The following is a 26,857-nucleotide window of genomic DNA, read 5'->3' as shown; positions in this document are numbered from 1 at the left end:
CCAGCCTCCTGGGGAGCCCTAGGCCCCCCTTCCGGCTAGTTCACCGGGTCTCCCCGGGATCCACCCACAGTATCCGGATCCCCATTCTTGAAGCACGCTTTCTCTGTGCACTTGCGCCGTGGCAGACCGCGCCGGGGTGCAGTTGGCAAACTTCCAGGGGCCGTAGGACCACGGTCTTCGGGACCCTTCCAGATGTCGCCCCGCGAGGCCCCGCAGACCTCTAGCGGCCGCGAGTACAAGCTTCGGTCGCTGGCGGAGGCCCGGCTCTCACGAGGGAACGCAGCGACCTTCCCGAGAGTGAGGCGACCGCGGGAAATCCCCGGGGCTCGCAGGGCGGAGGTCAGTCTCTGTCCGCCAAGCGTGGAGGTGGGGTGGCCGCCCGGGCTAGGGCGCAGGTCCGAGGACCTGCTCCGGGTGCCCGCGCTCCTGGAGCGGTGCCCCTGGGCGGTCGCGCACGGAGCCTGGGGGGCACCAGCCCGCCTGCTTACCATCCTGTGTCATATTAGGACAATGGTTGAGAACAATGATGACTTCAAGCTGATCGAAGGCTGGCCCCGCAGAAAATCGCGTGTTAATTAAAGAGGGTTGCCCGGGGACAAAATTTACAGCTTGCGCCCTGGGGGCAGTTATTTACTGTGGGGTGAGTGTATTTTAAACACGTTATCTCCTTGAGAATTAATTCTCTCGCACGCAGGAAGCAAGAGTGGGGGAACTGTTTGTGCAGATGTGGAAGCCGAAGTCCTACTTTCGGGGAGCTAGGGTGACGGTCGCCCTTCGGAAAAGCGCCGCGGCCGGTCCGGAGGAGGAACCAAGTTTTCCCGGTCGCTGGGGCAAATATTAGATTTGAGCCCGCCTGGCTGCTGTGAGACCCTTGCACGCGCCCACACAGCCTGGCAGCGGGGTCTTCTGCCTTGAATGAGCCCCTCGTTTCCCAGGTCCGCTCGGGGGGAAAAAGGTGAACTCCCCAGATCCGCTTCCTTTTGTGGTTAATAAAAGGCATATAGAACCTGGAGGGAAATTACAAGTGCAAGTTGAGTACCTTGCATGTTTTGACGTTTGAAAACCTGACTCCAGAGAATCATTGACTCATACATTGCAAGTTTCCGTGCTTAATGAAGTTTGGGGCACACATATTACTTGTGTTTGTGAGATCGCCGCATCGCGCACCCCAAGGTTGTCGCTCCCGTACGGAAAGCAGGGCCGAGCGGGGGTGGGGAGGGTCTCCAGTCCCAGGCGCGCCTGCACTCGGGGCTTCTGCCCAGTTTCCTGCCTCGGAGTTGTCGTGTCCGCCCCAGCTCGGAGCAGTTTGTGCAATTTAGAAACCCGATAGGAGGCAGCAGCTGATCTCCCACCACCCTAAAAATAATCCGCTCCGTCGCCCTGCGTGCTTCGCCTAGGGGAGGAAAACTGCCTTCGGAGTAAGTGCGTCTGTATTTTTTACATAAACATGATTTTAAAAATTTAAGAGTAACTGTAAACTGTCGATTTTGGCAATCAAAAGGCGCCCGCGCGCTCACATGGCGCTCTGACTTCAGGGTAGCTATTTCTAGGATTAAGGCACCCGGCCCCAGCCGGGGAAGAGAGGGCGTGGGGATCAGGTTTCCAGCTTTACTTACAAAACTTTGCCGACTCCTACTTAAAACCAGCCAGGAATAGTGCAGAGAGTTATTACTAATTTTTTTTTTCTCTGAGACATTCTCCTGTATTGTTCATGAAGTTGCTTTCTATCTGCTTAATTTTTGTTACTCTTTACTTTTTAGGAGTTCTGCGTCTGGGTTTGAAATTTACACTTAAAACAGTGTAGGAAGCCGGTGTTTTGAAGGTAGTGCAAGTGCACGACTAGGGGTTTGAAGCAGCATCAAGCGACCGCCCAAGGTATTTACTTTTTCCTTTTTGTTAAGTTTGGAATTAAAATATATATATATATCCCACTGGCATGTGTGAATCTTATATTCTGAGTACCATTTCCTTTAGTGTGCGATAGAACTCCAACGGGTGCATTGAGATCAGGCACTAAATCAGGAATCAGTGGTCATTTTTGCTAGTGATTTTCCTACTTGGATCTGTCATTTGTAGATAGATAGATAGACATCTTTTAGTCATATTTTGTGAACCACTGACTGAATGAGAAATTTCAGAGGTTATTAGATTACATGCCCTACATTCTTTACAATGCCATGTTTCTCTCTCATAGTGTATAGTTAATCTCTGAATAACTAAAGAACGAGTTATGTTGTATATAAGAATTAAGTTTTTATATTGCTTTTAGCATGTTTTCTTCAGGTGTTTCCAGCATGTTTAAGTTCCCTGTGGCTGTTGCTCCCTTAAAACTGACACTTTCTTCTGGGTGAACAGGAAACAGTGTTAGTTTTTACTTACTTTACTTTATAGTCATCAACTAAATCCCAATTTTATAACTCCTGAGGGTGTGGAACTTCATATAATGCATTTCAAAGAATACTGAGGGTAGGATTCTTGCGATGAAATCATAAGTTTGGTCCTCAAGGAGTATTTTCTTTCTGTGTTTTCTGTTTTGCAGACCATCCCTGTAATCAGAGTTTCACTTTTGACATTTGTCTTTAAGATTCATTCAGTCAAGTTCTTCGACCCTGTCTGCTGTCATAAACACTTGAACATCTTTCAGTAGATGTGTGCTCGTGGGGAGAAAAGTGTCATGTCTTCCCATCTGGCCTCTTTTTCCTCTCCCTCCTCCTGGATGCTTGGGCCTCTGTCCGTGCTTAGTGAACTAGACAGCTCCAGAAAGGGCAGGACTCAGGGGGGTCACGTGACAGAGTTTAGCCAGCAAGAGCAGCAGCACGTTACACTGTTCCCAAAGCGTCCCTGACTTAATCAGGGTTCTGGGAGGGAAAACCCTGAATGACAATCAGAGATTTAAAAATTAATTAAAAGTCCTGATTGAATAAAATGCCTTTGGTAAACACAGTAATTATCAACATATCTATAAGTTTACTCCTTTCCTCTTTTTGCCCATGTTGAGTTGTAATAATATGGGCTGACTGTTAGGATGTGCCACATGTGCACTGTATGTTGGAGAAAGAAGCTAAGGGTCAAAGGGAAATGGATGGAGGAGGAAAAGACAGAAACAAAAACAAAAGGAGAGATGTGGTGAGAGGTAGAGAACAGGTTGGGAGCCCCAGGGAATGTGAGGTTAGAGATTATGGTAGAAGGAAGAAATCATTCTAAAGCTTTCACTTTATTAATCTGAAGTGTATGCTTTAGTATGATCATATCATTGTATAGCTCCCTGTCTGGTAGATCACAACCTTTACATTATACCAAGAACTATTGGGATTAGTGTAGTCTGATTTATACAGTCTAAGACCACAGGTACTGTTTCTGTCATATGCACTCTTGGTTTCCCAGTGCCTAGCACATGTTTAGCATCAGTAAGTATTTTTATAGTTAATTAATGGCCCAGAATTTCAGACATCAGGTACACGACTGGAAACGTTCTTTGACTTTTTCAACTTGCAGTAGTGCTCTGATAGTTTCATTCCACCGTTACACATTTATCCAGAGGTTACTTGATTGGTAGGTTTGAGGATTGATTAAACATAGCAGGCAGACTTACTATAGCCAATGAAATATATGTTTTACAAATTCAAATTATACTTTAGTGTCTGGTGCAATAATGATTAAATGTCAAGATTTATAAATGTGACCAATTGGAATAGCATAATTTTGAATAAAATTATAAAATTAGCAAAAGTAAAAATTATTTCCCGTTCGTTCTAGGAAACAGTTTATACATGTCTTTCAGTAAGAGTGAGATCAAGTTTCTTTTTATCATTTCTACTTAATAAAAGAAATAGTCTTAGAAGTTCCATTAGTAACTATTATTTTTTAGGTGTTTGTTTTTTCTAGGTTTACAGACATACATCACTGTATAAGTTTAAGGTGTACAGCATGATGTTTAATTCAGATGTATTGAGAAATGATTACCACAGTAGGTGTAGTTAAAATCCATCACCTCATATAGTGACAAATTCCATTTTACTGTTATTTAAAAAACTTCACACTGCTTTTAATTATTCTATGAGGCTTAGAGCCTTAATAGTTACTAAGAATTTGCCAAGTATATACCCTCATCTTGAGTTGTTTTTAATATAATTTTTTCAATGAGAAAAGGTCTCAACTAGAGATCATATCAATGATGTTCAATGAAAGGGCTTAACAGAAACAATATGTGAGAGGAATTCCATATAAGTATCTACCGACTGTAAGCACAGGCATTTTAGTTAGTTCTAGTAATATAAAGCTTATAAAACTTGTGCTTGAAATTTGGTTTCTCCAACAGATTACCTACTGTTGCCAGTATTTTCTGTGTAACACTCTTTATTTTTTTCCTAGGAAAAAATATTGTTTGTGACCATTGCTAAATCATTTCTCAATGAATGGGAAGAGAGAAAAGGTACTTATAAACTCATTTAAACTTTCACCAACCTTTGATAATCTAACTCAGAATCCAGTGTGACATATATGTGTAGATTCTTTCCAAAGTCCAGTGAGGTTAAAATCTTAAACTCTACTCTTTTAATGACAGTAGAGAAGATGTTTAAAAAAATAGGTTGGAGGCTGCATGATGCAGTGGGAGAAAAATAGTTTAAGTCAGACACATGGATATGGATTACCACTTCTCTACTGGTTGGCAAGTTACTGAACCTCACGATGCCCTTATGTAAAATACAAATAATTAACATCGCACGGTTGTTATAAGGATAGTGTATGCAAAGTGCCCAGAATTTGGCAGAGACTGAGTAAATAGGAGGCATTATAAAAGATTTTTTTCAGAAGGCTAAAACTTTTCAGAATTTCATAGTAGTATTTTGATGAAGCAAACCCTTGCTCCTATACCATCTGTTTCAGCACAGCAATGAGAGGAATTAATTTAAAATTTGAGTCAGAGGGCACCTAGGTGGCTCAGTCAGTTAAGCGTACGACTTTGGCTCAGGGCATGATCTTGGAGGTTCCTGAGTTCTAGCCCCACATCAAGCTCTGCACTGCTTGGGATTCTCTGTCTCTCCCTCTCTCTCTGCCCCTCCCCCACTGGCTCGCAAGTGTGCCCTCTCTCTCTCTCTCTCTCTCTCTCTCTCTCTCAAAATAAATAAACTTAATTTTTTTTTTAAATGTGAGTCAGAGTATGTCAGTCCTCTGATCAAAACCCCCAGTGGCTCCATTTCACTGAGTAGAAGCCAAAGTCTCAACAATAGCTAGAAAAACCTCTGGTTTATCTTGTTTCCTTTCTAAATCTGTCTACTTCTACTCTAATGTAATATTGATTTCTAATTAAAAGACATGTTTTTTTGTTTTAAAACTTGAATAGGGTGCATTTCATGTAAGAATATTCTCTGACTGTGGGACCTGAGTAATTTCACTAAATTGTCACTTGAGTTATATTTAATTTGTCTGAAGCACTTGGTTTTAATATCCTTCAGAGAAAGGCTGATTGCTGTTTGCAGCCACATTGGTCTCTGTGTATTCGTATTTCCTGCAGTGAAAAGTGACGGTAAATTTTACCAAACTTAAGTTGAATGCATTTTCAATGAGAGAAGATGAAAAAGGATTTGATATTACACTATTTTGTAATATCGGTGAATAGTTTATTTTTTCTTTCTTTTTCTTGAGATATGACCATTTTTGTTCTTTGAAATCATTTTAGTCAAACACACGCTTCTTTAAGGTACCATCATTGGTAGATATTAATAATGACATATCTCCCAAGTTAAAATAAAATATCTTTCTCTGAAAAAAAAACAAGATTGAAAGAGAATGATCTATAGAATGCACAGGCCTTTCTAAGAAACTCTCAAATGATTTTGGCATACAGTTTCCTATTTCCACAACTGCAAAAATAAAGGGGGTTAATTTTATAATAAAACCTCTTCCTTAGGGCTATGATTTTATAAAAGGGAATTTAATAATAAGAGGCTCTTTCTCTTTTCTCTTCCTTTTAGAGTAAACCATATAAGAAGAAATGAGCCTTTCATTCTGTGGTAACAACATTTCTTCATATAATATCTGTCATGGTGTATTACAAAATCCCTGCTTTGTGGATGCCCTCAACCTGGTCCCTCATGTCTTCCTGTTGTTTATCACTTTTCCAATATTGTTTATTGGTAAGTAATCTACTGTCCTATATTTCATCACCTAATATTTATTTTAAAAGGCTTATTAGTGCCTGAGATTTGGTATAATGTTTATTTAATTTTTCCGACATGAAAACTTATGCGTAAATCTGTGGGAAAAGAACAAACAAGTATCTTGTGCTTCCCAATTATTTATATTTGTGGCATAGGATATTCTGTAGATAAAATAGAAGTCAGATGCCTTCTTAGAAATGGACTTGAAGTAGTAGCAGCAGTTTTTTTAAGAAGGGGGAAAGAGAATTATATGCGATAGATCTAAATCCTTTGTTGAGCACTTGTTTTGTGCTGGTTGAAGAGAATGGAAAATGGGTAAAATGCTTATGAGTGGGCCAGCACTATTCAGAAGTGGCCTGGAATAGTACTTGACCTGGAATATTCACTGGGTTTGTCCAGTGAAACAGATGCATCAAAGTCAAGAGAAAAATGACTATCCCACATTGTAAGCTCATGTGCAGATATAGAAATACATTTTCCTGGGCATTAACTTGCTAGAACAACTAATTCTTGGGACTAGTGGGAAAGATTGCATGGGAAGTGACATGTTTGGGGACCTAAGGACACAGAACTTACAAATTTGAGTAGGAGTGATAAGGGTGCATTCCAGGTAGAAAGAATACTTATGTGAACTATTTGGAAAGGAGTTAAAAATACAGTTTTCCCTACTATTTTTCAGCTTACATATAACAAAAACCCAGTTATTTAGAGCAATTATATATAATTTGCATCACTTGCCCAAAACAACCAAAATAGACCTTTAACTTAAATTTTTTAAAATACATTTCATGTACAAAAATGACAAAGACTAATATAATAAACATCTATTGAGTCTATCATCACTCATCTTAAGGAATCTAATGGTGAGAATATAAGTGAATCCCTCTGTGTACTATTTCCTGAGCCTGTTACTCTTCCCACATCCTATGTTCCTATCCCTTCAAGAGGTAACCACTATCTTATTTTAGTGTTTGATACTCCCATGCACAATGTTGCTTATAAAAATAAATGAAAAAGCTACCAGACTGATTTTCTTAAGAAAATTAGCATAGTTTAACAATCTGCTTTAAAAGGAGGTTTAAAAATAATTTGTATGATTTTATTTCTTAATTTAACAAATGTTAATCGAGAGACTACTATGTACCTGGCATTGTCACAGTGATCAAAGATTTCTGTTATATATCTTATCATGCAGAGGCCAGTGCAACTCTTGATATAGACACTAAATATTTGGACTATGATGGCCATATATAAAAACACGAATTGTTTACATGGTGTTGCTGGTAGGACAATGCCCTTTGGCCAAAAGTAGCCTATATATTTTTTTATTGCAATACAACAGTTAATTATTCATTTTTGACATTCATCCAACTTCTTCAGGGCAATTACTGTGACAGTCTTGTCTGTTTGCATCTCGAGCCTCAAACACAGGCTGGCGAAAGAATATTTGACTCAAGTAGAATCAGAGTGAACATTGTCAAAGAGGTGGGGAAAAATACAGACTGTTCATCTATAATATTGGCTCCTTGAGCTAGTGAGAGATCATAAATAAATCCTAAAGAAGTATCAGGTATAAGGAAAGCTTGCCTGCAAGAGTTTACAGCATAAATTCCAGTTCAATATTTTAAATGTAACTAATATTTCAATAATGAAGTTCATTTGGGAACAACTAAGACATGAATAAATTTGCTTTTCAAAGAATGCTTCAGGGGTCCCATTTGTTTTTGCAGAAATTGCTTCCTGCAATATTTTGAGTGCAAACCCCGATTCATTCTTGAAGTATGTGAGGCTTCTCCACAGACAAAAAATTTCTTTGAGAAAAACTACTATTTCTGATGAATAGTGCTGGCCCACTCATAGGTTATAATTTTTCTCACATGATATGCATATGATTGAGTTGACTCAAGTAATGAGTTCTACATTTCATTACCAAATATGGCTTTTTTCATTAGTCCCCCTGCAGATCCCATGTTTTGAAAGAGTTTAGACACCAAATTGCTTTTATTAACATCACCATTAACTCAGTTTCCTTTTGAATGAATCAGGGACCTGTCAGTAAGAGCTCTGATTAGCATGAGTTAACCATGTTACCACCCAGAGTTGGTGTTATTCTTGAGCAGTGCAGCAAATGTCAATGTGTTAACCGAGGCAGTCTCATAACAATTGAAATTGTTAGTTTTTTTAACATAATGAAAATAGACCAGGATTTTCATTGCTACCCTAGAAAGCACATCTCTTTCCTGTTTGAGGAACCACCCATCCCCCAAATGATATCACAATGTGAATTATTTCCATGATTATAATTAATACTTTCATCTTTCTATTTCTTCTCTTTTTTCCAGGGTGGGGAAGTCAAAGTTCAAAAGTACAAATTCATCACAACACATGGCTTCATTTTCCTGGACATAACCTGAGATGGATTCTTACATTTGCTCTTCTCTTTGTGCATGTTTGTGAAATAGCAGAAGGCATTGTTTCTGATTCGTAAGTGATTCAACATAGTTACTATCATTACACTATACTAGTGAGTATGTTGATATGGATGGGAGTTAAGAGAACACCAGGTCAGGCTTAACTTTTTTAGTTATGACTTATTAAGAACAACAGCTGTCACTCATTTCATAGTAGTCCTGTTTATTTATGATTTCATTTACCCATGATCAACCGAAGTCTGGAAGCAGATGATCCTCCTTCTGATGTACTGGCACAAGGTCAATAAGGTCAGTAGTAGCCTAACATTACATCACAGTGTCTATGTCTTTCACCTCATCATGTAGGCATTTTATCATCTCACATCATCGCAAGAAGAAAGGTGAATACAGTACAATAAATTATTTTGACAGAGAGGGAGAGAAATCACATTCACATAACTTTTATTGCAGTATATTATTATAATTATTCTATTTTATTATTATTAGTTGTTAATCTCTTATTGTGCCTAATCTATGTATTAAACTTTATCATAGGTATGTATGTATAAGAAAAAACAGTATATATAGGATTCTGTACTATCTGTGAGTTCAGGCATCCACTGAGATCTTGGAACATATTCCCCACAGATAAGGGGGCACTGCTGGCTTTGATAATTATGTGTTTTGTCTGTGTTTTTATGTTGATACATAATTTCTCTGATAACAAAATTCAGATCACTGTGGCTTGCGCTTATTCATGTGTTTTCTATTTCTTTGTTCCTTCACTTATGTAGCCCTTGCAGAAAGTTCTCTCCTTTTAAACAGTTTGATGTTTATATTACCAACATAGATATACATAGAAAGATTGTCTATATTGACATATAGCTCTAAGAGTTATATATTTACATATAAATATATAACCAGTTCTCAAGTGTTTCAGTTTATTTTATAAAGAAGCAAAGGTAGATGAGGCAGGCATTAAAGATGTCTGAGAACCAGTGAGAATATAGCCACATATCAAGGCAAAACACAAAACTGTCTTAAAATCAGGATTTCTCATAAAGCTCATGTTTTTGAAGGAATTTTGCCATTTATTTTTTTATTTTTTTAAATGTTTATTTATTTTTGAGAGAGAGACAGAGACAGAGCCTAGGAGGGGGAGGAGCAGAGAGAGAGGGAGACACAATCCAGAGCAAGCTCCAGGCTCTGAGCTGTCAGTACAGAGCCTGACGTGGAGCTGGAACCCATGAACCACAAGATCATGACCTCAGCCAAAGTGTGCAAATTAACCAACTGAGCCACCTAGGTGCCCTGGAATTTTGTCATTTATAAGAATGAAAAAAAACAGTTTGCATTTGGCAGTTAGAATATAGTGAATTCTACTTATAAATTTAAACATAATGTGGGGAGGATATTTTTATCACATACTAACAAAAAATAGGAAATAATTTTGATAGGCAGTATCAAATAGAATTTTGAAATTATGCTAAATGGTACACCTTTTTTTTTTAGAGAGAGAGAAAGAGAGCACAGGTGAGCAAGTTAGTATATGGGGAAGGGGCAGAGGGAGACAGAGAATCTTAAGCAGGCTCCACACCCAGAGCAGAGCCTGAGGCAAGGCTTTGGGCTCTAATTCATGACAGTGAGATCATGACCAGAGCAGAAATCAGCAGTCTGTGCTTAACTGACTGAGCCACCCAGGCGCCCCTAAATGGTACACCTTTAATTAAAGAATTGATATGAAAGTGTTCTTTGTTTTTTTTTTTAAAGAAAGCCCTGAAATCATTTTCCTTTTATCTAATCAGGACCTTCCCTGACATCTGTTTATGTTTTTCTGTTGCAATTAATGAGGGATGAAACTTCTAAACTTTCATCACAGAGCCAACTATTTTGTAATGTTTTATGACAGTTCTTTTCATAGATATGCACATCTTAGTTTCTGATAAAAAGAAAAATCAGGGACTCTGAAGATATTGCATGCCTCCAAGCATTTAGAAGCTTAATTGGCAGGGTGCCTGGGTTGCTCAGTTGGTTACACGTCTCTTGATTTCAGCTCAGGTCCTGATCTCATGGTTCGTGGGATCAAGCCCTGCATCAGAGTCTCTCTCTCTTTTTCCTTCTCTTTCTGCCCCCCTCAATAAATAAATAAACAAACAAATAAATAAATATTTTTTAAAAAGAAGCTTAGTTGACTATTACTGATTACTGTTTAAAACCCTTCAGTGTATTTGTATTATATTGTATTAACATAGCCAATTCTAGTCTTCATTTTTTATTCCCTTAACATACAAACTAACTCATACAAGCCAATTAACATAGCCAATTCTAGTCTTCATTTTTTATTACCTTAACATACAAGCTAACTTTCTATGTGTGTGTATAAAGTGAAAGATAGATTAGTCCAATATTTCCTAAAAACTTGACACCATGTAGGCAAGGATGCCTCCTTCTTTCCAGCCTCATGATTGGTGGGTAGATTCAGTCAGAGACTTAGAACAGAGGCTGAGCTAACAATGATGAAGATGTATGCTAATGGAATAAACTTGTTTTATTGACATGGTGATATTAGAGGCCCGTCCTGAAACCAAGCAGAAATACACTCTTGATTTTGTGTTACCTCCTCCCATTCTTTAGCTGCAGACTGCTTTCCCTTACCATTTTCATCCAAGCTTCTCAAAAAGTCATTTTCCAATGATTCCTGACCTCCAAAATTTAGTTTCTTTTCTTGTCTGCCTTGTCCTATTCTGGAAACTGCTTCCACAAGAATCCTAGTGAACATTAATGACACCTTGATGTACACCTTTTCTTCCTTATCATACTTACTACATTTGACACCGCTGATCCTTCATTCCTTCTTATTTAAGAAAATATTTGTGAACAGTTCTTTTCTTAAAATATAACAAATGCTCATTATAATTAGTGAAACAATGCAAAGACTTTCCAAATTGTATTTTTGGTTTTCTTTTTTAGTAATACAAATATTGAAGTTATTCATTTTTTCTTTTGAAACAAACATCCTTATCTGTTTTGTATGGATTTTTATAAGAAATGTCATTTTTTATGTTTCTATCTAAATAGCTTGTAGTTCTGGTTTATTTACTCTTCTTGGTCTAGGAATCATTTTTGGTTTGCTTTTTAGTCTAATATGGTTGATAGATTATTAAAGCATGTAATTTGTTAAATACATTTTGGGACTTATTAACATTTTCATTATAGTTAAATATTTGATTATTTCATATGTTTTTAATGAGAATTAGAAAATAATTTTCATTTTCCTTGTTGGAGATAAAATTTTATTGAGTTTACTGATTAGATTACTCAAGTCCTGTGTGGTAATTATTTTTGTATTATTTAATTCTTCAAATTCTAAAAGTGTGTATTAAAATATTCACTATTGTTTTCATTTAAGCTTTTATTTTTTTCATTTTTTTTTTTTTGAAATCATTTTTTCTCCTCCATGATGAGGACAAAATCAATGCATTTTGATTTTCTTCCTTACTTTCTGAGTAAAGATTTTCTGCTATAATGTGATATATGTGCATCTACCAGAACCTTGAAGTCTGTGAGTCATACTCTAAAAATAACAGAGCTTAAGGAAAGAATAGGGTTGGGACACTACTCGAAACTTGTACAAGTTTGTAAGTAAACAACTAACAATATAATAGCAATCCTAATACAGATACTAGCATGCTTAAAACACACATCAAATCCCTAATAAAGAAATGCCACAATATAAATATAAAACCTTACTGTGGCTGTTGCTGTCTTTATTCATCCTTTACCATTGCCTTCCTTAATGATGTTTTGTCATTCTTCTTCCTCTTGAATTGACTACATAATTTATTTATTACAATGTTTTCTTATTGAATATGTTTAAGGTTATAAACTTTCTTCTGAATATGGTTTTGACAACATTATTTACAGGCCTTGATATGTAGTATGCTCATTTTTAAATTTCCTAAATATTAAGTAAGTGATTTTTTAATTCTTTCTTTGATTCAGTAGTAAAAGAATGCTGGAAGCATTTCTTAATTTCTGTAGTGATTAAATATTTATTTCCTACTTTTTGACTGTTTTGAAGTATTTCTGGGGATGGTAGGTGGTTTTTAAACCAGCTTTTACGCTATCATGGTACTTTAAAATTGTCTATATTAATGATTCCAGGAATATCAGTGGTCATGTTCCAAATCTCTGCATACACTTGGCTTATTAGACAACTCCCTTTGCATGTTTATTAGACACCTTCACAGCCCGCGTGGCCTTGCTAGAACTTATTGGCTTCCTTTCTCCAATCTGCTCATCCTCTTGAAGTCTTATTTGGTTACCCACCCCCCATCCAGGCTCCTTGGTAATTATTCTCTATGTCTCCATCACCCTCACCCTCATACCCTAACACTATTAAAGTCCTGTCCATTTTAACAATGAATATTTTCCAGATGTTGTATTTCTTTCATGTTTTTGCTGCTGAAACTTAATTCAGGCTTCTGTCATCTCTTGCCTGGTCTATACCCACAGTTTGCTAACTGCTTTTCTTCCTTGTATGTCTCTCCCCTCTCCTCAGATGCACACACTGCCTACCTACTGCATCATCCACATTATTACAAGATTGATTTGTCTAAAACCCCCTAAAATCTGACCATGCCACTTACCTGTTAAATTATTTAGATTTTCCAAAAGATTAGATTCCGGCTCCTTACCATGGCATACAGAGCCTTTCACCACATATCCTGTTTCAAACTCTCTGAGAATATTAAACTGCTTGGAATTTTGAACATGTTACACAGTTTCCTCCTTCTATGTATTTACATATTCTGTTCTCTCTTTTTAAAATGCTCTTCTTCCATGTTCCTGATTAGTGGATTCCTTTTCATATTTCCATTTCCACTGTCAACTGTACTTCTTCTGAAGCGACTTTCCCAAATGCTCCTTTTTCCCCCACTCTCAAACTAATCACTCCCTATACCGTTTATGTCTGAATGTATTTAAGTAATTTGAGAACAGTTAAATGTTTTACCAGCTTACATTATTAATGTAAATGGAGTTGAGGGCTGTCCACCACGTAAATCCGGTTCTGTCATATTTCTAATCCGAGTGAAGCTCTCTACTACCCTCAGAATGAAATCTGGTCTCTTTTCAATCATATTGAGTTGCTTGTGTTAGACATGTCTGGATCCTCTGCCTGGAACAGTCTTCTCTTCCTTCTCTGAACAGCAGTTCCTCATTCTTAGGGCCTCAGTTCAGAAGTAGGTTCCTTCACACAGCTTTCTCTTCCTTAGACACTAACCCTGCATGCACTTATAGTCCCTTCACCTGGGCGATAATTTCCTACTTACTCTTGGTATCACCAACAGACTCTGGGCTTTATGACTATGGACACTATATCTTGTCACATTCACTATTGCATCTCAACAACTAATCATGCCTGGACACTGCACACACATTTGTGTTGAACGAATTAATAGAAATGGAGAAATCACTAACAGCCATATAGTTTAGGAAAGCCATCAAAAGAATAAGTGTACTTCTCACATACATTAGAGTTCACATTCATCCGGTAGTTTTTACATGCTTTAGGTGTTAAATTATTTCAGCAGTTCTGCCCTTCAGAATAGGAGTAGTTACATACTTACTTTTGTTGTGAATATTTAAGGTCTTGTTGAGCTGTGGTACCTGCTCCTCTGTGTTGGGATAAACCCTTTGAGCAGAATTATGTCTCCCAATGAGGTCTACCTTTGCATGTTCTCGTAGCCACTGCTACTGCATTCTGTATATTAAATATCTTGTTATTAAGAGAAAGTTTTAGAGAACTAATGGAAACAAAATGAGAATCTGGAACCATCAGCTTTAGACACTGATACTGTACCGCTCTCCGTAGACGGCGGGAGTCACGGCATCTCCACCTCTTCATGCCAGCTGTGATGGGATTTGTCGCCACTACAACATCAATAGTATATTATCATAATATTGAAACATCAAATTTTCCTAAATTGCTTTTAGGTAAGTATGATCAAGTGTCCCCCTCAACCCCAGAACTATTTTTTTCCTCCTAGTACACTCTGTCTGTGGGGGGTTGGGACTGGGAAGCATGGGAAAAACACTGTAGTTTATTCTTCTCTAGTCTCCTGGTGAATGGGGAGATGAAGATACACTGAGTGCTCTAGGCTGTGAAAACTCTCGACCCCCAGGACATCTGTTCACAGATGGCCCTTGTGGTGTGTTAGTGTGAGGCAGGAGCAAAGTGGACGGGTGTGCTAGCCTTCTGGCTAGTAGAGGCTGTACTCTAAGAATCTGAACCCGTGCACCATCCTGCCCCAGCAGCAAGTTGGTGTGTCTGGTTGTGTGTTTCTGCCCCTGGCTTGGAGTCCTGAGGCATTTTTGGAAGGTCTCAGCCTTCACTGAGGCGGGGGCAATGTCACACTCTTCATAGCATTGCTGCCAAGGTATCAGGGGACTTCGTGCAGCAGAGTATGCTTCACAGCATGCTGAAAACTGTACTGTCCCCAAAGCATGGCCCCTCAGATCTGCTTCATGCCTAACCTTTTCTTTTTTAGCCTCTCTTGCTTCCTTGTCCTATGGAAATAAGAGCCTCTCTAAGGTGTTCTAATTTTATTTTTGCCTCACATTGAAATAATGTCACTTATCCAATTAGTGGTATTTAATACTTTGACCAATCCTTGCATTCCTCGGTGTACATTTTCTTTTTTTTAATTTATTTTTTATGTTTTATTTTTTATATTTGAGAGAGAGAGAATGAGTGAGTAAGGGAGGGGCAGAGTCACGGAGACAGAATCTGAAGTAGGCTCCAGGCTCCTAGCTTGTCAGCACTGAGCCCGATGTGGGGCTTGAACCCACGAGCAGTGAGATCATGATCTGAGAGGAAGTTGGACACTTAACCGACTGAGCCACCCAGAAGCTCAGGGTACATTTGCATAAATAGAGCTAAGATGAAGGTGTAGAACATGGATCATGGTTCGGCTTCAAGGACCTGTGAATATCCTAAAATAGGAGGCAGACCTATCTGTGTGTGAATGAATGCTTACAATTTTATCAGTTTCAGAGAGTTCACCTGATTGCTCAATGATGAATATAGAAATTTGTGAAAATAATAATTAAACCACACAAATATTTTATTTGCCTGTCCAGAGGAAATTAAAATTTTAAATGTATTAGTGGGAAATACTGATTATTTAATTGTGTTGCACCACATCAGATGATTGGGCAAAGGCAGTCTAACACAAATAAGTAGACTGGGTTAAATATTAATTTAAAAGGCTTGTCAAAGTCTGAATTATCTTAATAGAAGGCCGTCTAGTACAACATGATAAGCAGATGCTATCACAGAAATCTTTTTATGAGGATGCCAAGAAAAAGAGTGAAATTTTTAACAGCAATAGCAAAAATATATATACATACCATTGGATATCCAATATGCTAGACATTTAAGTTTTTGAAAAACTGATGATGAATAAGATACAAGAGTTGTAAGATATAATTAGAAGGGAAATATGCATCTTAATAATATTTTGAAGGAGATGTGATCAGAGTCTGGCTTGGAGATCAGAGCAGATACAAGACAGAGGGCACAATTTGATCATATTGTTGGATCGACTTACAGAGATAAAAGTCTAAGTTTCTCATTATTTTAGGAGAGAAATATTTGGGCCCAGAAAAATTACACTTATTTTCAGATCACAAAACTACTGATTTTGTCCCAACATTATATTATGAACATCACCAAATATACAGAAAGTTGAAAAGAAAACAAAAACAAGAGAATACTCATGTACTTAGATTCTTCAATTTACAATTTATTCTGTTTATTTTATCACATGTCTACATCTTTCCATCCCTATATCCAGCCATCTTATTTTTGGATACATTTTAAAGTACATTACAGACATTAATAGGCTTCACCTCCTAATTATTTCAGCATGCATATCATTAACTAGAGTTAAAATTTTTCTACAGTTCTTTTTGGGAGATAAAATTTGCATACTTAAGTATAGAAATTTTAATTTGCTAAATACACACACCTGTATAACCATATCATGATACAGAACAGTGCCATCATCCATGAAAGTTTTCCTGTGTCCCTTTACCAGTCAATTCTCATTTTCATCTCCACAGAGGCAAAATCTAATATGATTTTTTTCCACCAAAGATTAGATTTGCCTGTTCTAGAACTTCACATAAATTGAACCATACAGTATAAATTCTTTTGTGTAACCACTTCTTTCTCTCAGCATTTTTTTCTTTTCTTTTTTTTTTTTTTATGTTTCCTTATTTTTGAGAGAGAGACACACACACACAGAGCACAAGTGGGGGAGGGGCAGAGAGAGAGGGAGACAACAGAATCCGAAGCAGGTTCCAGGCTCCAAGCAGTCACAGAGCCTGACGCAGGACTCCTCATGAACCATGAGATCATGACCTGAGCTGAAGTCAGACACTTAACCAACTGAGCCACCTAGGCGCCCCTCAGCATGATTTTTTAAGGTTCATTCATAACGTACTACAGATCAATATTTTTTTCTTATAATTGTTGGGTATTATTCCATTGTATAAATATACCACAGTTTTCGGTTCTCTTAACAGTAAGTATCTGGACTGTTTCCAGGTTTTGGCTATCATGGAAGAAAAGCTGGTATAAACATTCACGTGCGATTTATTTATTTTGAGACAGGGAGAGAGAGAGAGAATGAGTGGGGCAGGGGCAGAAAGAGAGGAAGAGAGAGAGAATCCCAAGCAGGCTCTTTGCTGTCAGCACAGAGTCCAGTGTGGGCTCCATCCCACAAACCATGAGATCATGGCCTGAGCTGAAATCAAGAATCAGAAGTTAACCAACTGAGCCACCCAGGCACCCCTGGATATATGTTTTTATTTCTCTTGAGTAAATACCTAAGAGTGGAATTGCTGGGTCATAGGGTATGTAGGTAAATGTTTATGTTTTGTTAAGAACCCACAAGTTCTTTTCCCAAAGTGGTTTAATTTATATACTCACTAATAATGTGTAGGAGTTCCAGTTTTTCCACATGCTCACCAACATTTGATGATTTAATTTTTCTAATTTAGCCATGCTGGTGGGTATGTACCGATAATTCATTGTGGTTTTAGTTTGCATTTCCCTGATGGCTAATGATGTTGAGCACTTTTTGATAAGTTTATTAGTCATTTGTGATTTTTGTAAAGTGTCTCTTTGATATATTTTGCCCATTTTTTATTGAGTTGCAGGAGTACTTTGTACATATTAGATACTAGTATGTCATTGGATCTATGTTTTGAGAATATTTTGCTCCCAGTCTGTGGCATGTACATTCATTTACTTAACTGGGTCTTTTGGTGAGCAGATTTTAATTTTGATGTAGCATAATTTATCATTTTTTCACATCTAATTATTGCTTTCTGGGTCCTAAGAAATTTTTGCCTCTGCTCTAAATATGTTTCCCTCATTCTCTTGTGTGTGTGTTTTTTTTAAAGAAGCTTTATAGTTTTAGTTTTTATTTTTAGGACTATGATCCATTTAAAATTAATTGTGGTGTAAGGTTGGTGCCAAGGCTCTTTTTTGTTTTTCCCGAGCGGATATCCATGTATTCCAGCATAATTTGTGAGGTAGACTTTCCGTTTCTCATTATATTGCTTTGGGACCTTTGTAAAATATTGAGTCAAATTACTATTTAAGTATGATCTGTTTCTTGGCTCTATAGTTTGTTCCTTTGATGTATTTGTGAGTTTTATAAGATTACTATTCTGTTTTGATTACTACTGCTTTGGAGGTCTTGAAATCATATAGTATACCATACAACTTGTTGTCTTTGCTTTTCTCCCAAGATTGCCTTGGATATTCCAGTTCTATTGTATTGTCATATATGGTTAGAATCAGGTTGACAATTTCTACTCTCTCCCCAAAAAATTTCAGTAGGATTATGATAAGGATTGCACTGAATGTTTACAACAGTTTGAAGGAGAATTGACATTTTAACAATATTGAATTTCACAACCAGTTCTTCATTTATTTAAGTCTTCTTTTTTTTCTCTTAGCAATGTTTTCTATTTTTCAGGGTGGAGGTCTTCCATGTCTTACTAAATTTATTATTAGCTTTTTTTGTTTTCCCATTGCTATTATAAATAGGCTTGTATTTTAAATTTCATTTCCCAGTTGTTTGTCATGTTTATGAAATACAGTTGATTTTGTATATTGACCTTATGTTTTGAAACCTTGGAAAATCTCTTATTTCTTCTAAATATTGCTTTATAGGTTTCTTAGGATTTTCTATATATACAAACATATCATCTGATAATACAGTTATATTTATTTCTTTTCAAACTTTATGCTTTTTTCATCGTATTGTACTAGCTAGGACCTCCAGTAAAATGCAAAATAGACATGGGGAGAGTGAAATCTTTGTCTAGTGTCCAGTTTTAGGGGGAACAGCATCAACATTTCATAATTAATTATAAAGTTATTTATAGGCTTTTTGTAGATGACCTTTATCAGGTGAGTAAGTTTTCTTCTATTCAGAGCTTTCTCAGAGTTGTTTTTGTTTTTGTATTTTTAAATCATGAATAGATGTTGAATTCTATTAAAGATTTTATTCTGCATCCATTGGGACAATTATATTTCTGTTAATGTACTAAATTAATTGCTTGAATTTTCAAATTATAAAGTAACCATGAATTCCTGGGCTATGTTACACATGGTCATGATATATTATCCATGCTATATATTGCTAGATTTTGTTTGCTAAGTTTTTTTAGATCCATGTTGTGATGCATATTGGTCTATTTTCTTGTAATGTCTGTCAGGTTTTCATATGCTGGGTTATACTGGCTTCTGAAAATGAATTGAGAAGTTTTTTCTATTTTTCTATTTTCTGAAAGACATTGTGTATGATTAATTTTATTTCTTCCTTAAATGTTCAAAATAATTCATCAGTGAAATCATTTGGGCCTGGAGATTTTTTTTTAATGTTTGTTTATTTTTGAGAGAGTGCAAGCAGGGCAGAGGCAGAGAGAAGGGGACAGAGGATCTGAAGAGGGCTCTGCACTGATAGGCTGACAGCAAGGAAATTCGAGATTCAGGGCTCTAACTCACAAACCATGAGGTCATGAGGTCATGACCTGAACCACAGTCGGTCGCTCAATGAACTGAACCACCCAAGTGCCCCTGCGCCTGGAGTTTTAACTAAGTGAGGATTTTATTTATTTTTATTATTTATCTATTTATTTATTTGTTTGTTTATTTATTAACACACATACAATATTTAATTTAAACATAAAGCTTTGCATTTATGCACAGTAAATTTCATTCTGCTAGATTCAGTCTTTCCAAGGTTTAGAAATCCTTTTCTTTTTTCTTTTTAATCTTGATTCTTTTATTCAGAGTACACACTCTCTATTATGGGCATATGTCCTTCTTGCCTGCCTAGTCATCTAAATGAGGATTTTAAATTATAAACTTACTGTTCTATTAGACATAGACTTTTCAGAGTATTTCTTCTCATGTCAGTTTCGGTAAGTTACAGGTTTCAAGAAATTTTCCCTTTCATCTAAGTTTTTTTATTTGTCATGAAGTTGTTCAAGATATTCCCTGATTATCCTTTTTAAGTATACAGGATATGTAGAGATAATTCTTCTTTCATTCCTAATACTGGCAATTTATGATTTCCTTTTTTTCTTAATCAGTCTAGCTGGGGAATTAGCTGAATTAGCAATTTTCTTGATCTTTAAAAAAAAATCAACCTGCTTGGCTTGGTTGGGTTTGTTAATTTTCTCAATTATTTTTTTTTCTATTTCATTGCTTTCTCCTCTTATCTCTATCATTTTCATCCTTTTATTTTGTTCATTCTTCTTCTTTCCCTAGTTTTTAAGATGGAAGCTTAGATCATTGATTTTGGATCTGTCTTTTTTTTCTAAAATAAATATTTAAAGCCATAAATTTTCCTTTAAGTGTTGTTTTAGCTGCAATACTTAAATTTTTAATATGTAGTTTTATTATAATTTAGATATAATACTAATTTCCCTAGCAATTTTTTCTTTAACATGTGGTCAATTACAACTATGTTGTAACATGTGGTCAATTACAACTATGTTTAACTTCCAAATATCTGGAGACTTATAGATATCCTATTGTGTGGAAAGACTTGAAGTTTACCTTCATAATCTCTTTCGTTGGTGTTCATACCCTGTATAATTCTCTACCTTTGAGTGTGAGTGGGACCTGTGACCTGCTTCTAGCCAATAGAGTATGGCAAAGATGAAGACATCAAATCAGTTGAGCTTCTGTTGAAAGACTGCAGCCCTAGTCAAGGCCTGGATTGCAGTCTGGTGAGACCCTGAAGCAGAGAACCCACTTGACCCATGCCCAGGCTCTTGACCCATGGAAACTGTGAGAAAATAATTGTGTGTTGGTATAAGCTGCTAACTAAACCTGTCATAATTTGCTTAGCAGCAATAGAAAATCAATATGCTTATTGTCCTTGATTTTTAATTTATTTTTATTGTGATCAGAGAACATATGTTATATGATTTCTGTCATTTTAAGTTTATTTTTTCTTGTTTTCTAAGTATGTAGCCTATGCCAGGACCATGCACTTAACAAGAATGTATATGCTGCAGGTGTTTGGGTGTATTTTTATAATACTAAGTATTATATAGCTTTATAAATATCAAACAGTTCAAAGTGGTTGATAGCTACCAGATCTTCTAAATCCTTATTAGGCATATGTGTATTTTTTTATTGTTGTGTCTCTCTGAAAAATCGACTGACGCTTTGTCATTATTAAAAGTTTTTAAAATTTCTGGTAATACTCTTTGTCTTTTTTTCAAGTGTTTATTTGAATTCCAGTTAGTTAATATACAGTGTAATATTAATTTCAGGTGTACAATTTATTAATTTAACACTTACATACAACACCCGGTGCTCATCACAAGTGCCCTCCTTAATACCCATCACCTATTTAACCCCTTCCCCTGTCCACTTCCCTTCTGGTAACTATTAGTTTGCTCTCTGTAGTTAAGAGTCTGTTTCTTGGTTTGCCTCTCTCTCTCTTTCTTTTTCCCTTTGCTTGTTTGTTTTGTTTCTTAAATTCTACATATGAGTGAAATCATATGGTATTTGTCTTTCTCTGACTGAGCTATATCACATAGATTAGTACTCTCTAGCTCCATCTATGTTGTTGCAGATGACAAAATTTCATTCTTTTTTGTGGCTAAGTAACATTCCATTGAATATATATACCACATCTTCTTTATCCGTTCATCCACTAGTGGAAACTTGGGCTGTTTCCATAATTTGGTTATTGTAGATAATGCTGCTATAAACATTGGGGTGCATGTATCCCTTTAGGTTAGTATTTTTTATGATAATACTCTTGGTCTTTAAGTCTACTTTATCTGATATTAATATAGCCACTCAGATTTCTTATGTTTACTGTTTTCATTGTATGTCTTTTTCCATCTACTTACTATCTGTTTCTTTATATTTAAGACGAATATCTTTAGTTAGCATGTAGTCTTTCTTTTCTTTCTAAATCTATTCTGGCACTTTTCATTTTATGCTAAAACAAGATAGATGATGAGCTTATATGCCAGTGTTCAATTCTTTTTCTAAGGAAGTTGTGACCACCTTTAAACTTTAATAATTCTGATAAGTGCTGTACAATGGATCGTCTCATATGTGTTTTGGATTTCTTCTTTCTCATCCCATATTTATTTGTACTGACCTTTATTTAAAGTGTGAAGTATACTGAACCTTTTATTTCTAGGAAAGTCTCTGTGCCCATCTCATATTTGCTATAAAAGGCCGGCTGTGGGTATGAGATGGTATAGATGCCTACGTTTCTCATCCCACTACTTAAGGTCTGAGTTTGTTCTGTAGGATCATTGTTCTTCTCTTCTCTTTGTGGAGGCATGTGGTATTTTAAACCATTTGGGTGAGATGAGTTACTACTTGAATGCTATCTGGAAAGCAGAAACCCCATTATAAAGCTATATGCATTCCATAATAATTCCAGCATAATACCATTAGATTACCTATTGGATAGGTTACACAGATAACAACTTGTGAATTCTTCATATAATATAATTGAGGCTTCATAAGGAAAAAAAACACAAAAAAACAAGGCCAGGAGATCAAAGCAATTTTAAAGTCTACAGAATTACACATAAGTTCCGGAGTGTAGGTTATTCCTATTTACATGTCTCTTTCCATCTGTCCATCTATTACATATAATCAGAGTGGAAGCACTAGCATTTTTAAAAAAGTTTTATTTACTTATTTTGTGTGAGAGAGAGAGAGAGAGAGAGAGAAGGGGAGGGGAAGAGAAAGAGGGAGACAGAATCCCAAGCAGACCCCACACCATCAGCACAGAGCCCTATGTGGGACTCAAACTCACCAACCTTGAGATCATGACCTGAGCTGAAGTTGGACTGACTGAGCCACCCAGGCGTCCAGAAGCACTAGCATTTTAAAGTCATCACCATACCTTTAGTTCAAAACTCCATATATGTTGTTTTCTTAAAAAATAAAATTATGTGGAAATAGAATATTTAAAATTATGTTTGTTCTTAAAGAGTATGATATTTATATTGAAATTTCAATGAAGTTTTTTAAAATCAGGGAAAAAATGCATCTTTTTCCTTTTTATTTTTCCAGCCCTATTTCTGTATTGGGTAATGGCCTTTATTACAAAAACCATAAAATTAGTCAAGTACTGGCAGTCTGGTTGGGGAGTATCAGACTTGCGTTTCTGCATCACTGGCATGATGGTCATCTTGAATGGACTCCTGATGGCTGTGGAGATCAATGTAATTCGGGTCAGAGTAAGTATCTAATCATTTTTGTTTAATTACCAGAATTCAGCCAGAAATCATTTGTATTTAAGAAGACAAACAAATGTGTATCATCTATGTGTATAAAAGTTGAACTAATCACTAAGTTTCAGACCATTGGTATTCCAGAACCCTAGCATCTATTTATTTATTTGTAAATATTGATTGAATGATTGTGTGCCAAACATTAATCTCAGTTCATATTATAGATGAAACTGTTTGCATCAGAAAATTACATCATCCATGATGTGTCCCAAGCACACCTATATTAAGCAAACTATTGTATTCCTAGAAATTTCAAAATGAAAAGAAGATAATATGTTTACTCATTCCACTGATGAAGAAACTTCTACAGTGATAACTCTAGCTATATCCAAAGTCGCATAGCCAAGAGTCATGCCTGGTCTGTTATTACAAACCTGTTGTAGTTTGCATCACATAATGCTGTTATGTTGTGTGACATAGTTGTAAATGATTTTTTAATATTCATTTCTAACAGAGCACTTTGAGTTTGCTCTGAATGTCAAGATACAAGCTGCAAGGAATAGTGGAGTATAGTTAGTGAACATCAACCAAACGATGAATTATCAAAGAGTGACTCAATAATGGTGTCAACACATTTAAAAAAATCTAAATAATGTAAAAATCTTTATTTAATTGACCCTATCACAGTATATCATGAAAGACTGATTCTTAGCAATAGCTATATTTTAAAGGGATAATCTATAATTTTAGAATTGTCTCTAAGCAGGATTAAATGTGAAATTCTGGTATTTAATTAATCTAGTCACAGTGAAAGGAAAGTATTTCAAAGAATATTTCCAAAGGAATGAAAATGTTTAGTAAAATAAACATTTTTGCCTGTTGAAATGAAAATATAGAAAAGGTTAAAATTTTATTTTAATATGTGGGAAAAGAATTGGGTTAATTATCATTCTGTGGAATTTTTCTTGCCACAGAGATATGTATTCTTCATGAATCCTCAGAAAGTAAAGCCTCCTGAAGACCTCCAAGATCTGGGTGTGAGATTTCTTCAACCGTTTGTGAATTTATTGTCAAAAGCAACATACTGGTGGATGAACACACTTATCATATCTGCTCATAAAAAGCCTATTGATCTGAAGGCAATTGGAAAATTGCCAATTGCAATGAGGGCAGTAACAAATTATGTTTGCCTGAAAGATGCATATGAAGAACAAAAGGTAATTTAGTATCTGTTTTTCATGCCCATAATTGTAGAAAATAGATCTATTAAATATAAAGTCACTAAGCTTAAATATCTATGGTTAAGGAAGAGGAGATTTTCTTCATCTGTCTTTCCCAGTAGTTTTGAGTCATGTGAATTGGGCCAATGAGAATATACCAGAAGGGCCAATGAAATAAAGTTATATTGTGGTAGTTGCCCAGTTCACACCTGAGGAGGGATAGAGGGAACACTGTCTTTTTTCTGAAACCAACTGGAAAGTTAGAATTAAGCTTAATGGTCATGTATATATGATCATTATTCCCATATAATGTTAATAATTCATGGAATTGTTGTTATGAAGCTTTTCCAAGTATCTTGTCAATAATTTTGTTATATAACAGTAAAAATAGATCATATCATTAATAACCACATTTAAGAAACCAAAGTCCTTAAATTAATTATTGACTATATTTTGGAGTCGGTATTCCAAACTTGTGAAACTGAATTAAATAAAGTTTTCTACCATTCCTATATGTTTGTCAAAACTGGTCTCTTCTGGTACTTTCTTTGAGCATTTATAATTACTTTAAACACCTTAAATAGAGTTTTTAGATATTTTCAGTTTGTCTTATAATCATTCTATACAGTCATGTATACCATACATGGTGGTAGATGTATTTTATATTGCAGTCATCTATAAATATTATCATAATTTAAATTATTGGTATTCACAACAACATTGGAAAGGAGTAGGGTATGGTGAATCGGTGTGAGTTTTGTCTGTTCTAAATCAAGACAACAAAGCATTTACGGTAAATGATGAAAATGACCTCTGTTTTGTGTCAAAAATGTGTGTTATGAAATTAATATTGCAGGAAATGGTTACTACAAATGAACTTGAGTCATCTCTTTGGTTTCACCTCTGGGAAAAGTATTGCATAATATTTTTTAAACTTCTCTGCTAAAGTAAAGATTAAGAGTATAGCCTAAACATATTTTAAGTGTTCCTAGTACTCTTTATTATAAAGATCAGCTTGAACTTGGTGTGTTAATGTCTTGTATTAATAAACTTTTAAAAATAATTGTATTGTTCGTCTAACAGGGAATTGAATATGAGACACAACTGAATTATCTTCCATTGACTTGGTTTCTTTGCCACAGTGAAAAAACTTTATCTACCTCCTCTCTAAGACTTAATTATGATTATTAAGGTCATAAAATCCTTTCAACAAACAACAACATATGTGTGAAGCCATGAGTTGGCTTAAGCATATATGCCATTCTTCAATTTTGCATTTCTTTGTTGAATAACTAGGAAACACAAGTCTAACACAACTTTAAAAAGTACTGACTACTATTCATGAAGACAGGAAATACCTGAAAGAGAAACAACTTGAAGTTAGGATGATTTGTTTTGTTTAGCTTGTAGTAAAATATCTGGAGTAAAATATCTTTAGCTTGTAGTAGATCTCTTGTGATCTAATAACTCCAGAAATCTTGACTAATCTTTCAATAATCTTGATCTTAGTATTTTACTATCTTCTTTTCCATACAATGGTATTTGGTAACAGTCATGACAGAAATACATTTTCCAAACCAAAGAGAATTAAAAAATTAATTTGGCCTTAAGAATTTTGGGTTATCCTTTGACAACTAAAAATAAGGCAAAGTCTTTGAAAATGGCCTTTTTACTCCTCATTCTATTCCATACTCAGTGGCTACTGTTTGCATAGAGTGCAAGGATATGGGTTATGCATACTATACTAAAGGGACTCCTTAACATTTAGTTATAAACTTAACATATCATCAGAAATATCAGAAGGAATTGCCCATAGTTGGTGAGGTTAAATGCCGCTCCAGTCATTTTATCTTTGGTTCATCTGTTTTTTTCTTTCAGAAAAAAGTAGCAGATCATCCAAACCGGACTCCATCTATATGGCTAGCAATGTACAGAGCATTTGGGCGACCAATTCTGCTTAGTAGCACATTCCGTTATCTTGCAGATTTACTGGGTTTTGCTGGACCTCTCTGTATTTCTGGAATAGTTCAGCGTGTGAATGAAACCCAGAATGGGACAAACAACACAACAGGAGTAAGTCTGTGGTGCTTTTGAAGGGGAATATATTATTGGCAGATTTTATTGTAATTGTTACTTTTTATTAATGCAGTTCTATGAACAGTTCTTACAGTCTTATTTACAGAGAATTGAATGCATTTAAAACAAAGAAAACAATTTTCCTTGTAGAGAAAATCAGGTATTTATGTATTCATTG

General features: G+C 35.9%; 1 protein-coding gene across 2 annotated transcripts in view; it reads left to right on the top strand.

Annotated features, from left to right (window-relative positions):
- Positions 1-1,268: 1,268 nt before the first annotated feature.
- ABCC9 (ATP binding cassette subfamily C member 9) overlaps positions 1,269-26,857 on the top strand; it is a 143,917-nt gene continuing 118,328 nt past the window's right edge. For both annotated transcript variants that reach the window (XR_007154077.1, XM_047867417.1), the window contains exons 1-9: positions 1,269-1,418; positions 1,761-1,875; positions 4,372-4,432; positions 5,976-6,137; positions 8,504-8,645; positions 14,448-14,569; positions 23,223-23,389; positions 24,358-24,600; positions 26,482-26,676. Coding sequence is in view for 1 of the 2 variants with exons in the window: in XM_047867417.1 (XP_047723373.1) it covers positions 5,996-6,137; positions 8,504-8,645; positions 14,448-14,569; positions 23,223-23,389; positions 24,358-24,600; positions 26,482-26,676 (1,011 nt within the window). In the remaining variant the exon portion in view is untranslated. The remainder of the gene's footprint in view (positions 1,419-1,760; positions 1,876-4,371; positions 4,433-5,975; positions 6,138-8,503; positions 8,646-14,447; positions 14,570-23,222; positions 23,390-24,357; positions 24,601-26,481; positions 26,677-26,857) is intronic.

The sequence above is a fragment of the Prionailurus viverrinus genome, chromosome B4 (assembly GCF_022837055.1).
Source record: "Prionailurus viverrinus isolate Anna chromosome B4, UM_Priviv_1.0, whole genome shotgun sequence".
Lineage (NCBI taxonomy): Eukaryota > Metazoa > Chordata > Mammalia > Carnivora > Felidae > Prionailurus > Prionailurus viverrinus.
The sequence above is the reverse complement of the archived record's forward strand: the minus strand, read 5'-3'. Positions and strand labels throughout refer to the sequence as shown.